Raw genomic sequence first — 16696 nt, forward strand, 5'->3', positions numbered from 1 at the left:
CTGCTTTTCTCCACCAAAAAACCACTGAGCAGTTCCAGAATAGTCATCTCAAGCCAAGAAAGCTCTCTCTGGAATATTTCTGAATTATTGTCTGTTTCAGCTAATTAGTGTTAATTGGAAAAGTCTCAACCTGAAAAAGGTGCAGTAATGGTGCAATCAAGCCCAAAAGTAGTATTTTTTTAAAGAAATGTTATTCTTGGGGTTTTCTTCAGTATATTAAGTATTGTGTACTTCTGCCAACAGCTCCCCATGCAACCAAAATACATTCAACAGGTAAGCCAGCCAGATTCTCAATGTCAAGAGAACAGAGCTGTTGCTATGGGTGATATTTATCAAAGTGATATCACATCTCTGTGCTCTCCCCTCCTAAGCCACTAGACTATAACTTGAGAATTTAGAACTTTTTAAGACCAAATGACATTATAAATCCACAACAACTCTTTGTCTATCTTTTTCTCATTAATAAGCAGATAACCCAAATCTCATCGTATTCACCCTTCTGTAATGGTATATTGACACATGGGCCTTCAACACCCTTACTCCTTTGCCCAAACAAAATAGGTTTCCAGGATAGCTGATGTGGAATTTCCACTGGAAATTCAGTTTCCAGTGGAAATTCCAAAACTCATTCCTCAGGAGTAAAAGATTGTGAACCCACCTCATGACATTTCCATGGAGATATCACTTACGGCTAGCAATTTGAGAAGAATTTATTAATCTGTCTGTATTCTTTAACCAAGAGGTTAACTAACACTATAATGCTGAGCCCTGTGTTATTGAGCATACATGGAGCATTATCCCGTTGCTATCAAATTACCAAGCACTGATGTTAAAGTAAACATAATTAACCTCTTTCACCATGAATCACTGAACTTAATATAACTAACTCAGCAAGGTAAAGCTAAATTATGCAACATGATTTATTTAAATTAGTGTAATGAACTAATCCCACCCATATTTAACTTAATGCTGTATCTTTAAATTTTCTGTAAGGAACAAGTAGAGCTATTGAGAGCTCTTATAAATGCTGCTGAATTTTAAACCACAATTTTAATTTGAGCAGACCTTGAAATAACATTACTTCAGTAATGTCCAAATTAATAGTTCAAAATTCTGAAAAGAGTCCAAGTAAAATGCTGCTATCTGGAATAGATGTCAAAGGATGTCTGCTGTCAACTTAAACCAGATTTGTGGTTGTAAAACTGGGCAGGAAAACATCTCACAGAAAGGCAATAAAACAAAATGGGACTGCCATGTATGAAACAAATTCAAGTTCAATCCCATCCTTCCCTCCCCTCCCTCACCCAAACTTACTAAATACACTGTATGAGCAGAACTTCCCAAAGGCAGACTCAGAAAGACCGCTGTGGTTTGTCTTCATGTGTGTTTGTCATTTTGTTTATTATTTAATGTTATCTGTGTGAAATAAGTTTTTGTAGTGTCTCTTCATAGTTTGTGCAACTGTCTACTGTGTTGCAGTGTTTCAGTGGCCCTTGCAAATGTGTACTAATGAGCTCTGAAACTAGGGAGTGCCAGGAAGGACACTAACATGTTTTATTGATGCAAATGTCTCTTTCCCCAGATCCTCCAGAGCATTACATTCTGGCAAGTTAAGGTTTAGTACATACTGCATGTTATGATTCCTATACCTTCACACCTCGGGGTAAAAAATATTCACACATTGTAGATACAATTTGACTTTGTGCAGTCATATGTTCAAGTTAGGGGTGATGAAAAGAAATTGGATCTTATTTTGAAGGATTTTTTTCACCTGGGAGAACCAATGTAAGATGAAAAGAACAAATAAATATCCAATATTTAGAATTATTATTCCTTGACAAGTTTTTTCCCCTGAATTGAATTCCAAAGCACTTTTGAATTCAGATTATCATCAGCCTTCGTGGAAGAGATCTACAACCAAATAAGCACCATTCCAAATATATAGCAAAGAAGTCCCTCACTGTACCTCAACTTGCATTGATGTAGTGCTTTTCACACAGTAAACTCCCAAAGTGCTCACATATCCATCACTAAGTCTCAAAATCATGGCTGAATGGTAGATTTCTTGTGGTGAGAATCATTATCATGACAGGTCACAGGATGAAATGTTACTGAAGGATTTTTTTGTGTGAAAAAGACATTCTGCTCATGTATTGCTGTAAAAAGCTGTAAAGTTAGCCGTAATCTTAAAGGATACTGTTTTTTGATTCATAACCTATCTAGATAGTGGCTTACTATGAGCCAGTAAGTGGGCAATCCTTGCTCAGATTAAATAATGTGAACACATTTGAAAGTTGAAATGTTCAAATTTTATGTTGAGGAAATTTGATCTTGATTGGGAAAAAGAATAGTAGAGAGTTCAGTCTCTGCACCATCCTCCTTTCAGGAGGCAAGATCCTTTAAATTCTCAATGTAATTGATTCTCAATTAACTATGTAAGATACAGTAACTAACCTGAAGTTTATGTCAGTATTTTAGCTTGTTTCTGTTTATATTATAAATTCAACTGCTCTTGCCAATAGTTCTGGAGGCCAGGCAACAGAACTCTCCACCATTCATCCTGAGCTAAATTTCTTGTAACTATGTTGAGAATATGTCCAAAATGTCCCATTTTTGTTGTTTGATGGCTGAGTTTACAGCTTAATTGTGTCCAACCTGTATGTTATGATGAACTGTGTGACTTTCATTTGCTGATTTGTTTTTCGTTCCCCAGTTGTACTAGGCCACATGCTCTAGCATTTGATTACCTGTTAGGTTTGTTTTCAGTCAGTCTGATTCTGTCCAATTGATTTGAGGATGTGGATGTGGTCTCAGAATCTGATCGCCACTCTTTGTTCTCTGTAATATATTCTGTTGGTTATGCAAGCGTGTGTATTCTGATGCGTGATGAAGAACACATGAATTGTCTGTATTTCCCAAGACTAAACAGTTTGTTCCCTTAATCATTGAATGAATTATAAGGAGTCATGGACCACTGTGAAAAATTACTGTTAAAACAGAAGATACTTGAAACACTTAGCAGGTCCAGCAAAATCTATGGGAAAAGAAACAGATTGAAGACTCATGGTTCTATTCCTCTTTCCACAGATACAGCCTGACCTGCAGAGTGCTTTGGAGACACGAGACTGCAGATGCTGGAATCTTGTGCAACTAGCAATCTATGAGAGGAATTCAGTGGGCCAAACAGCATTTTTGTGGGAATTAAGTTTTTCTCCCTCCCTCCCAAAATGCTGCTTCACCCGCTGAGGCTCCACAATGGATTGTTGCTGCTGAGAGCTTCCAATATTTTCTGCTCCATTTCAGATTCTCATCATCTGCAGTTTTTATTTTCAATTGCTGTGAGAAAATGTTGCTGATTGCAAGTAGAGAATGGTCTTGTTAAACCTGTTTTCACTATTTCAAACCGAATGAAATAATCAATATCAAAGTAAATCTGAGGTTAGGTGGTGCTGTGCTTGGGCATACTGAGTTTCCTGCAGTTGAAAGTAACATAGATTGATGAGAGGAAGTGTCCTTCTATTTAGGGGTATAGCAACCTGCCAAACCTTAATTGTATGCTTCTTCCTTATCACAATACTGCACACTATAATGTCCAGGCTATTGCCCTCACTGTGAATGTTGGAAGGGAAGCTAAGATGGTCCTTAGTAAGAGCAGTTAGGCACTGGCACTTAATAAAACGATAGATGAAACTAAGGGGTAGCAGTAAACCAGTCAGCATTTTACAACCTGTAAGATTTTCCAGAACCAGCAAGATTGGTTTCGAGCCCCAATGTATGCATTATGCAGTAGAAACGTAAATCAGAGTAGATAATGTGACCTTTGAGATCATACAATCTCTTGCTTTATCTCATATCTCCACATAACATCTTCATTCTCACATACCTGCCCAAAAGCATTTTCGGTAATGTTGTCAGTTAATCAGCCCGAAGTTACACAAATAACACAATCATAAGTTAACATGCTGATTCCTTAACTGATTAATAGCTAAATGAAAAGCTAAATATGGAAATCTACAGTCCCTTCCTGAGCTAAAGCAACCACAGCTGCCTGACCACAGTTGCAACCCCACCACCCAGCACCACTTACACAGGAACCACCAACCCCAAACACCCACTGACTCAGCTGTCACCCACTGACCCACTGTCAGGCCTCACCCTGAGCACCAACCGATATATTGACAAGGGGCAAAAAGGAGAGCAGGATTGGGGAAAAAAAGAAAGGAAAAGGCAGCAGGGGAGAGAGAATAGAGTAGAGAGAGGGGATAAGGGAGAAAGAAAGAGGGAAAAGTGTATGGGGCAAAGTCAGGAAGAGGGAGGGGAATGATGAGGAAACAAAGATGGAGGAGAAGGCCTGGGGAATCCGGTAGATGGAAAAGAAGGTAGGGGTAGCAGGTACAGGGGCAGGGCAGTGATATAGGGGATAAGGAGGGAAAGAGGAATAAAGAGACAAAGTTGAGGATGACAGAAGAGCATAGTGGAGGGGTAGAGAGGTTGGAGGAAAGACTGGGCTGATGGAGAGACCGAGATGGAGAGAATGTAGGTGCGAGTTAAAAAAGAACAGAGAGTGAGAACAGGTAGCAAGAGAAGGAGGGAGTTGGGTATGGAAAGGAAGGAAAACAAGAATATTAGGGAGAGAGAATGGATGAAAGGACAGAGAGAAAGAGAATGGGAGAGAAGAGAGTGAGAAGAGGAGATGGTGGGTGTTGGAGAAGAGAAAAGAATTAAAAACACATAGCATTCTATTTCCTTCCCTTTTTTCATTTTTCTTTGTCCAACTCCTCTCTCATCTCTAACTCTCTCTTGCCCCCTCCTCTCCTCATCCACCTCTTCCTTTGTCTAACTTTGCTCCCTCTTTTATTTTTTCACTATCCTTCTTATTCTCTTTTCATCTTTCTAGCACCTCCATTTATATTTCTTCATTTCCCTCTCATATGTCCTTCACCTTCTCCACACCCCCCTTGATTTCTTTACCCACCACTTCTCTACTCTCTCTTCTCTAGTTTCTCTTTCTTTTTCCCTCTTCACTTTCTCTTTCTCCCTTCTCTCCCATTTATCGCCTTGCACATTGCTTTGTCTCCACTCCCTTTCTTTCTCCCTCTTACTCCAATCTCTCTCCCTCCCTCTCTCATGCTCTGTCTCTCTCTCACTCTGACCCTCACTCACCCCCAAACATTTTCTCCTGTTTTCCAAATATTCCATAATCTCCCCCCATATTTTACCACTCACACTGTAACCAACCCAAATATCCTTGGGCCGTGAGAAGAAGCTAGAATACTTAAAGGAACCCAGGATACATAAATACATGAAGGACAGGAACAGAAAGAAAGAGTGAAAACTCTTTATAACTAGTAGACGTTATTCCTGGAAACTTGTGTAATAAAATCCTTCCTGACGATTAGACCCCAGAATTCTCTGCAAAACTGAAAACAGCACAAATTCCTGTTTATTTTTTATATAAACCTCCAGAGAAAATGTAAATAGAGTTTAAAAAGACCATTACAATTCTAAGTTTATTCCTTCAATGTCTCAAACTTACTGTTTTCTTTTCACACAGCATTCAGAAAAGTGATCAGACTATTAGTCTGAACTGGGTTGCGGTCCATGATTCCTTATTAGAGGGTATCAAAGATTATTTTACAATAATCTAAATTTTACCAAGTGCATGCAGATTATTTTTACCATTAAAGACTGAAGGAAAAGTTACTGCTGATGGTATTCAGCTGCATGATTAGCATGTAGGACCTTCAAGGCATCATATTGGTTTACTGAAATTTCAAGGCTGTGTCTCGTTCAGCAGTCAATTTGTATGAATTATGCAGAAAAGAAACTGCTGAAAGTGCTGACTGGAAAACTGGGGGTGTATTACGGGCTGCTCACTAGATCCATGCACATTGTGCAGAAAGGATAGACTAATAATAAAATATAAAAGGAAGGTGGTGGTTTCCTGCATTTATTGCTATTTGCCTTTACTTAGTCTCAGTCACTCTTCATCATCTTGACAGATTAGGGTTGTAGGTGTGGAATTGGAAAGTTCACAATATAATTTAATATCATGTTTTTTTTTTCTTATTGGAACCAATAGCTTAGTGAAAATACAGATTATTAAGGGACTACAGGCCCTAGTTTCGCAAAGTGTATTACAGTAAACATGCAGTGATTACTAATGCAAATATACGGTCTCGCAGGATAATTCAGATTGTGTTACAGTATTCTAAAGCAACACACACAAAATACTGGAGGAGCTTAGCAGGTCAGGCAGCATCTATAGAAATGAATAAATGAGTCAACGTTTCAGGCTGAGACCCTTCTGCAGGACTGAAAGGTCTTGGCCTGAAACACCAACTGTTTATTCATTTCCATAGACGCTGCCTGACCTGCTGAGTTCCTCCAGATGTTGTGTGTGTTGCTTTGGATTCCAGCATCTGCAAACTTTTTCATGTTCATGTTATTCTACCTCCAAGAGATATGCATGAATCTATCTGGCTATTTTCCTAATTTTGTTAATTGATTTTGAATGATTCAAGTCTGTAGTGGACTAATTCAAAGGAATATTCTGGGTGTTGATGTTGGGCTCACAAGCAATGTTATTTAAAAAAATAAGGAATTAATTTATGTATATGTTCAAAACTAAAAGCAATAAAAACAACAAGGTAATTTACATTTAAATATTGCACACCCTCAATTATGCAATGGAATTGCAGGTGAAGTTGTAGAAAAAGAGAAGACTAAATGGTGATATTGCGTTTTGCATTATTGTTTCTGCACATTTTGCCTGCGATTGTGCTGAGCAGTCCAACATAAAATGTAGCTAACTTAATTGTAGCACTGCTGCTTAAATTGTTAAGAACTTCACAAAATTATTGGGTAGTAGTTGGGTCTCTTTGAAGACTAATTTTATCTGCATGTTACTCATGATTGTTACTTAAGACATTCAGTGTCAAAAGAACAATCCTACCAACTTTAATACTTCAGTCAGCGTGGGAATGGAGCTAATTAATTAAAGTGTGTAGAAAGTTGACAAGAAGCTTTATTTGTTAAAATGCGTATTTTGTATCAGCAACAGAAAAATATCAAAACTCAGTTTCCAGCCCAATATTAATAGTGTTTAATTCACTAACATAATGTTCTTTACTCTGTTTCAAGCTTTGGTCACACCAGAATTTGTCACTGGCATCATTCTCTAATGACTGTAATTTAAAAAGAATGCACAGAATATTCAAGTGACGTGAATGTTGATAGTATGACCTAGAATTTCTTGAGTAAGTGAGGAAGGCTGTGGGTTGGCTAGAAACTGTTTGATATAATAGATCATAAATTTATGAATAGATCCTCGCCTTTGAAATGTAAAGTGGAGAAGCTAGGGAATTAGGCAAATTATAACAATTAACAACCACATGGCGCTAAGCTCCATGGAACTCTTGTCACATAATGATTAATAGGCATTAATGGATTTATGTAATGCCAAGCTAGTGTTCTACAGATCTGAATTTCCAATGAACAGGTGCTATTTCTGATTTTGCAGGTTGCTTTTGACACTGAATAACCAATTCTCTGGCATTATGTTAGCTCAATTATGCATGGCAAAATAACAGCATGAGAAAATGTCACTTTGACCTAAATATATTTTCTTTAATATCTTGCCTCCATTTAGAAGCACAGTGTAAACCTTATTACTCTGACTATTCTCCTGCTCGTCTTTTCATCCACAAAATGTGCACAAGTCATTACTTGGATTTGTTCATCACTGTTGTGATTGGGCTGAATGTTATCACCATGGCAATGGAACATTATCAGCAACCAAAGGTAAGAACTGATTTATTTATCAGATCAGATGTATATCACAGTTCTGAAGCTGATCACATCCAACCACTTAACAACAACTTCTTTCAAAGTAGGAATTGGCAGCAGATGCAACCAGAGTGAGGGGTCTGAAGACTCATGGATGGTTACATGTTTAAAGACATCTGTGATGATCCATCCAAATCTGTCAAATAGGTTTATGGAATGCAACAGTACAATAGAATAGGATTGTGCCAGTGCTAAGATAACTTCTAGCAAGCTGCCCACTGACATAAGGGCAGCATGCTTGCACAGTAGTTAGCATAATCCTATTGCCACACCAGCAACAATGGTTCAATTACACCACTGCCTTTAAGGAGTTTGTACATTCTTCCCAAGAATGTGTGGGTTCCCTCTGGGTGCTCCAGTTTCCTTCCTCATCCCTAAGGTTTATGGGTTAGTAGATGAACTGGTCACATGGATGTACAAACTCATAGGTCCAGAAGAGCCTGTTACCATGCTGCATCTCTGAATAAAATAGAATAAGGAAGTATATTAGTATGTATAGCCAATATGAGACTTTAACATCTACAGAAACATGCTGAAAAGTTGAAAGCTCATTAATAGAGAGTCAAAAAAGAGGAGTGCTTTTTTTTTTGTTGAACATCTACACTGGCATCTATCTTGTTAACTAGTTAACAAAAGTACAGTTCCCAGCCATTGACATGGGAATCTACGCACTTTCTATATGAATATTCTTTAGTAATCTGCTGAAGAAGTAAGACTATGAAGGAGTACCACCTCACAGAAAGAGCACTATGAAAACACCATGAATTTTGAAGAAGAGTCTCAGTCTGAAATGCCGACTTCCTATTCATCTCCATAGACGCTGCATGGCCTGCTGAGTTACTCCAGCATTTTGTGTGTGATGCTCTGGATTTTCGGCATCTGCAGACTTTCTTGTGGTTATGATTGGCTATTTTTCCACTTCTCCACCAACGTGATATGGACTGCTTGAACGTTAGCTCCTGTTTTCTGAATTAATGCTTTTCACCCAATGCAGTATTGCAGAATGGAAAAAAATTCCCCTGATAATTGTCAATGACAATTGCAATGTCTTGTAACATCTCCTTCGTTGTAACTCCAGCATTCCTCCATGTTATTTACAAGGTGGTGAAAGAAAGGTTATAGAAGGGGAAGCAAAATGGATGAAAATATATTTATAGTTCAAGAGTTGACACCACTGGGCACAATAGCAAAATTAAAAATCTCTCTCCGCATTGGAAAACTAGGGAAATACTCGTGGTATTCGTGTATGGATGGATGCTGAACCAGTTCCTAAAGCATTCCTCACTAGATGTTTTAGTGGAGATGTCAACCTACGTATTTTACCCTATTGGAGAAGAGAGAGAAATATGCTAACTCTTTTTCTACTAATCCCGAGGCTCAGACATGTGGATTGTGCTTATTTGTATTCAGGTGAATCTTATTTGCTGTGATATGACTCATGTTGTTGCATTGCAATTAAAGCAATGGAGATCCATCAAAAAGGCTATCTGGAGCCATGCTAATGATAAAAGAGTGAGAGGAGAACTCAGGAAGAGGTACATGATTCTGATTGTGCCGTGAAGATCCCCCATGCCAAGAGTGTCAAGAACCAACAGACATAGTCTCAAGATAAAGAATGAGCCACTTCAGAGAAAGTTCTGAACTCCAAAGCTTGCAAATCTTTGAATTTGGTACACCGCAGGGTGCTGGATGCTGAGTCACTGGATATGTTCAATGTTGAGGTAGATTATTTGTGCAATGGGGAATAAAGAGCTCTAGAGATTAAGCTGAAAAGAGACCAAAGAGTAGAATTATATAGAATGGGTAGCATTATTGGGAGTCACATGACTCACTTCCACTCCTGTCTATCTATTGTAGTGTACCTGGACTTTCAGAAAGCCTTTGATAAGGTCCCACATAGGAGGTTAGTGTGCAAAATTAGAGCAAATGGTATTGGGGGTAGGGTACTGACATAGATAGAAAATTGGTTTGCAGACAGGAAAGAAAGAGTAGGGATTAATGGATCCTTTTCAGAATGGCAGGCAGTGACTAGTGGGGTACCGCAAGGCTCGGTGCTGGGACCGCAGCTATTTACAATATATATTAATGATTTAGATGAAGGGATTAAAAGCATTAGCAAATTTGCAGATGACACAAAGCTGTGTAGCAGTGTGAAATGTGAGGAGGATGTTATGAGAATGCAGGGTGACTTGGACAGGTTGGGTGAGTGGGCAGATGCATGGCAGATGCAGTTTAATGTGGATAAATGTGAGGTTATCCACTTTGGTGGCAAGAACAGGAAGGCGGGTTACTATCTGAATGGTGTCAAGTTAGGAAAAGGGGAAGTACAACGAGATCTAAGTGTCCTTGTTCATCAGTCACTGAAAGTAAGCATGCAGGCACAGCAGGCAGTGAAGAAAGATAATGGCATGCTAGCCTTCATAACAAGGGAATTGAGTATAGGAGCAAAGAGGTCCTTCTGCAGTTGTAAAGGGCCCTGGTAAGACCACACCTGGAATATTGTGTACAGTTTTGGTCTCTAAATTTGAGGAAAGACATTCTAGCTATTGAGGAAGTGCAGCGTAGGTTCATGAGGTTAATTCCTGGGATGGCGGGACTGTCATATGTTGAAAGATTGGAGCGACTGGGGTTGTATACACTGGAATTTAGAAGGATGAGAGGGGATCTGATTGAAACATATAAGATTATTAAGGGATTGGACATGCTAGAGGCAGGAAACATGTTCCTGATGTTGGGGGAGTCCAGAACCAGAGGCCACAGTTTAAGAATAAGGGGTAGACAATTTAGAACGGAGTTGAGGAAAAACTTTTTCACACAGAGGGTTCTAGTTCTGTGGAATGCTCTGCCTGAGAAGGCAGTGAAGGCAAATTCTCTGGATTCTTTCAAAAAAAGAGTTAGATAGAGCTCTTAAAGATAGCAGAGCGAAGGGATATGGGGAGAAGGCAGGAAAAGGGTACTGATTGTGGATGATCAGCCATGATCACAGTGAATGGTGGTGCTGGCTCGAAGGGCTGAATGGCCTACTCCTGCACCTATTGTCTATTGTCTATTGTGAATATTTAATAGTCCCACATCATTTGAATCAATTCTGCCTTTCTTTTCTTACCACTGAAGTTGATTACCTTAAACTTCTGTACACTATACTGCTGCTGCCATATTCTTCCTCTCATTAAACCTGTTTCTATCGATTTGCAGACTCTCTGTGTCCTCACAACTTACCCACCTGTATCTTCACTAATGTTGATATATTATACTCAGTCCTTTCGTCTAAGTCATTGATGTTAGCTGTTAACAGCTAAGATCACTGTAGAGATCCCTAAGGCAACCCACTAGTCGCTGTTTATTGATCTGAAAATAACCCATTTTTTCCTGCCATTGTCTTCCCAGTTACCAAATTCTCTATCTACGGTATGTTAATATATCACCTTCAGATCTGTAAGCAATGATTTCTCGTGGGGTAACTTAATAACATCTTGTTAACACTCTTCAGGAAATCCAAATGCGATATATTCATTGCTTACATTCTATTCACCCAGTAAGTTACAATCTTATAAAATAACCTATATATTTGTCAAATACAATTGCCCTTTCATAAAATCTCATTGCCCCTGCTTAATCTTGTCATGATTTTCTTAGTGTCTTTAATTGTTCTTAGCATTTTCTTTCTTTCTTTTTCCAGTATTTTTATTAAATTTCATATACACAAATACAGAATTCATAAGGATACTTATTATAAGTCAAAATAAGGTAGCACAAAATGCACTATCAAACTGTTACAATCATGGTATGCCATATTCATGATCAATCAAATAAAATAAATTGAATTATGAAATACAATAATATGGTTAGTTATACTATAAAAATATCTACACCCACTATCAAGACAAAGCTGGTTGGTAAAAAAAACAAAAGAAAAAAAAGAGTGCTTTACCATATAGTGTTTTATAATAATAGCCCAGATCTATATTTTAATAACAGTAACATTTCAAAGATTTTCAAAATAGTTCAGAAAGGGTCCCCACAGCATTTGAAAACTTTGATTACAATCAGGAATCGAACAACGAATCTTCTCTAAATTTAAACATGACATAACATCACGTAACCATTGAGCATGTGGGGGGGGGGGGCAACCTCCTTCTATTTAAGTAAGATCGCCTTCCTAGCCATAAGAGAAATAAAAGCCAATACCTGCAAATGAGAAGGCTCCAAAATTATAGCTCTTTCATCAACAATACCAAATAAGGCTGTCAAAGGATTGGGCTTAAAATTAACTTTAAAAAGTACAGAAAAAGTTTGGAATACTTCTTTCCAATATTTTTCAAGGCTCGAACATGACCAAAACATATGAATTAATGAAGCCTCTCCATTATTACATCTGTCACAATAAGGAGATATGACAATAAACCAGGACTGAGTGTCCTAAATTTCTAAATGACAATAAACGGGGACTGAGTGTCCTCATAATCTAATCTAATCTAATATATCTGCAAATATATGAGAGAGCTTCTCTTTAGACATATGAGCCCTAGGTACCACTTTAAATTGTAGGAGGGAATGACGAGCACATAATGATGAAGAATTAACCATCTTGAAAATAGCCCTCCAGGTCTCATCAGATAATGAGGTCTGTAAATCCTTTTCCCAATCTTTCATAATTTTGTCTAACGGAGCCACTTTCAGTCCTGACAACAGACCATAAATATAAGATATTGAGCCAATATCAAAAGATTTCAAGTTAAAAATTATATCTATTATGTTCTTATCTGGGCTGGTAGGAAATATATGTAGTTTAGATCTTAAAAAATCTCTAATCTGTAGATATCAAAAAAAGTGGGTATTTGATAGGTTATATTTCACTGAGAGCTGCTCAAAAGAAGAAACATTCTCTCCAACAAACAGATCCTGAAATCGTTTAACGCCTAATCTATCCCATTCTCTAAAAAACAGATCGGTTGTAGATGTTTTTAAAAAAATTTAGAAAAAAATAGGACTAGAAAGGGAAAATCTCAATAAACCGCAATCTTTTCTAAACTGTAGCCAGATCCTCAAAGTGTGTTTAAGCACCAAAATGTCAGTTAATTTATTTAAAGATAAAGGAAGAGAGGATCCAAGAAGAGAAATAATAGAAAATTTCGTCACAGAGTTGGCTTCCAAAAAGACCCATATTGGACAATCCTCACGATTAATATAATATAACCAGAATGTAAGATTTTGTATGTTAATTGCCCAAAAATATAACCTAAAATTGGGTAGAGCAGGGCCTCCATTCTTTTTAATTTTTTGAAGGTGGGCTTTATTTAATTGGGGTTTTCTGTTCTTCCATATATAGGAAGAAAGAATCGAATCTAAAGAATCAAAAAAGACTTAGGAATAAAAACAGGTACCGCTTGAAAAAGGTATATAAATTTTGGTAAAATACTCATTTTAATAGAATTAATTCACCCAATCAATAATAAAGAGAGAGGCGACCAATTAGAAAGTGTCTTTTTCACATAATTCATTAAGGTTGGACATTTTCTTTGAATAGATCTTTATAATTCTTAGTGATTGTTACACCCAAATAGGTAAATTGTTTTCTTACAATTTTAAAAGGAAGGTTAATATCAGTTGGTATCAAACTATTTAAAGGAAACAATTCACTCTTATGTAAATTCAATTTATATCCTGAAAACTGACTAAAATTAGTAAAAGAAACATAGAAGGTAAAGAAGTTGTAACATTAGATACAAAAAGCAGTAGGTCATCAGCATAAAGCGAGGCTTTATGAATAGTAAATTAAATTTTTCTAATGTTTTAAATAGGCAATTCCATTCAACTCGGTCAAAAGCCTTTGCTGCATGCAGAAAAATCACACATTCCGCTATTTCCTTGGATGGAGAATACATAACATTTAACAATCATTGTATATTAAAATGGGAATAACGATTTTTAATAAATCCTGTCTGATCATCAGATATTATAGAAGGTATAATATTTTTGCATCTATGGGCCAAGACTTTAGATAGGATCTTAGCGTCAACTCTGAGTAAACAGATTGGTCTATATGAAGAGAATCAGTGGGATTCTTATTCTTTTTAAGAATAAGCAAAATGGAAGCTTCATAAAAAGACTGTGGCAACCTACCCACCTTGAAGGAATCAGTAAGGGCGGAACATAAATAAGGTATAAGCAATGAAGAAAAAGCCTTATAAAATTCTCCAGAGAATCCATTAGGTCCTGGAGATTTCCCAGAATGCAATGAGCATATAACCTCAGTGATTTCCTCCTGAGAAATAGTTTAGTCCAACTGCTTTCGTTTATAGAACATAGAATAGTACAGCACAGTACAGGCCCTTCAGCCTACAATGTTATGCCAACCCTCAAACCCTGCCTCCCATATAACCCCCCACCTTAAATTCCTCCATATACCTGTCTAGTAGTCTCTTAAATTTCACTAGTGTATCTGCCTCCACCACTAACTCAGGCAGTGCATTCCACACACCAACCACTCTCTGAGTAAAAAAACTTTCCTCTAATATCCCCACTGAACTTCCCACCCCTTACCTTAAAGCCATATCCTCTTGTATTGAGCAGTGGTGCCCTGGGGAAGAGGCGCTGGCTATCCACTCTATCTATTCCTCTTAATATCTTATATACCTCTATCATGTATTCTCTCATCCTCCTTCTCTCCAAAGAGTAAATCCCTAGCTCCCTTAATCTCTGATCATAATGCATACTCTCTAAACCAGGCAGCATCCTGGTAAATCTCCTCCGCACCTTTTCCAATGCTTCCACATCCTTCCTATAGTGAGGTGACCAGAACTGGACACAGTACTCCAAGTGTAGCCTAGCCAGAGTTTTATAGAGCTGCATCATTACCTCACGACTCTTAAACTCTATCTCTCGACTTATGAAAGCTAACACCCCATAAGCTTTCTTAACTACCCTATCAACCGAAAGTACAGGAATGTTTAATTGGTCTAAAAAATTGTTCATTGCAGTATTATCTTTAACAAAATCAGAACTATACAGTTTAGAATAAAATCATCTAAAAGTGTTATTTATTTCAAAATGGTCAGTTGTCATATCACCATTGGTTTTGCGAATTTCTTTAATTTGCCGTTTAGCTATAAAGGTCTTCAATTGATTAGCTAATAGTTTACCAGTTTTTTCTCTATGTATATAGAATTGGCTTCTATCTTTTAAAAATTGGCTTTCAATTGGATACGTTATAAGAAGATCATACTTAGTTTTAATTTCAATACATCTTTTGTATAGTTCAGGGTCTGGTGCCAAAGCGTATTTCTGGTCTAATTGTTTTAATTGATTAACTAAATCAGTTCTCTCTTTATTTGCCTTTTTCTTAATATATGCAGTATAGGAGATAATTTGTCCTCTAATATATGCCTTAAAAGTGTCCCAAATGATAAGACTAGAAGTCTCTTCCAATGCATTTTCTTCAAAAAAAATGAGTAATTTGATTCTCCAGAAATTTTAGAAAGTCCTTATCAGATAACAAAGTTAAATTAAAATGCCAGGATCTGTTCATATGAGTGAAACCAGGAAGACTTAAAGATAGAAATACAGAAGAATGGTCAGATACAGTTATTTCTTTATAGTCAATGGATCGAACTAATGGAATCATTTGACTATCAATAAAAAAATAATCAATCCTGGTATAGGAATGATGGACATGAGAGAAGGATGAATATTCCCTTTTTGCTGGGTGAAAAAAACGCCAGACATCAACAATATCACATTTCATTAGAAAGGATTGAATAAATAAAGCTGATTTATTGGGTGTGGCTGATTTAAGAGAAGAATGATCTAATACTGGGTCTAGACAACAATTAAAATCCCCTTCCATCACCAAAGAGTAAAGACTCAAATCTAGCAGGAATAAAAAGAAACACTCAAAAAATCCTGGGTCAACCACATTAGCAAATACAATTAATTTATTATCTAGTTTCCCTGACACTATGACAAATCACCCATTAGGGTCAGAGACAACTTTATGTTGAACAAAATAAATTGTATTGTCTATAAAAATCGTGACCCCTCGAGATTTTTCTCTGAATGAAGAATGAAATTGTAGACTCCTCCACCAATTAAAAAGGCGTGCGTTGTCACATCTATATACATGCATTTCTTGTAGAAAAATAATGGGGGCCTTTAACTTTTTAATATAAGCAGAAGTCTTATTCCATTTCACAGGATGATTTAACCCTTTCACATTAAAACTAAGTAAATTAATATTTTGATCCATTTTAAATACTAATTAACAGAAGAGTTAAAAGATCTGACCATAAAATATTAGAACCAGAGAACGAACCATAAAATAAGGTACTCAAACAGAAAATTTGGATGGCAGCCCAACCCAGTTTCCAGAGAAAAAAGAAAAAAGAGACCCTACCCCCTCCCCATCTCAAAGCCAAAAAGCCGGCCAAAGGACAGTCGGCATGCTAAACCCCCAAAGGCAACCCTCCCAAAGAAATCCTGCTGGCAAAACTCCAATCATTCAAGGTTATTATGTTCCTACCAAGACAAAAAGACAAAAAAAACTTAGATCAGAAATCCAAAATATAAGAGGATCCATTTTAACAATTTCAAAAAACATATATATAGAAAAACCTCAAAAAAAATAAAGTAGTAAAAGTATCAAAGAAAATATCAAAAAATAAGATATATAAATGGTCAAAATGTAAGTTTATTAAAACCTTATTCTTTCCAACGTTAAAAAGATAATTGCTCTTGTTAGAGATATAATGTAATTAATCTTCTGCTTTCAAAAACTTCTGTGTATGTTCAACCGATCCTAGCCATTTCTGCACACCATTTTTCAGAACGACTCTAAAACGTGTGGGGGAGC

General features: G+C 37.0%; 1 protein-coding gene across 2 annotated transcripts in view; it reads left to right on the plus strand.

The window, feature by feature from the left end:
• Window positions 1-16696, plus strand: part of cacna1g (calcium channel, voltage-dependent, T type, alpha 1G subunit) — a 360201-nt gene that overhangs the window by 260929 nt on the left and 82576 nt on the right. The window contains exons 25-26 of one of the 2 annotated variants that reach the window (XM_072242528.1): window positions 244-273; window positions 7652-7803. In XM_072242528.1, coding sequence (XP_072098629.1) covers window positions 244-273; window positions 7652-7803 — 182 coding nt within the window. The remainder of the gene's footprint in view (window positions 1-243; window positions 274-7651; window positions 7804-16696) is intronic. The other variant, XM_072242529.1, reaches the window with a different exon arrangement.

The sequence above is a fragment of the Mobula birostris genome, chromosome 24 (assembly GCF_030028105.1).
Source record: "Mobula birostris isolate sMobBir1 chromosome 24, sMobBir1.hap1, whole genome shotgun sequence".
NCBI classification, from domain to species: domain Eukaryota; kingdom Metazoa; phylum Chordata; class Chondrichthyes; order Myliobatiformes; family Myliobatidae; genus Mobula; species Mobula birostris.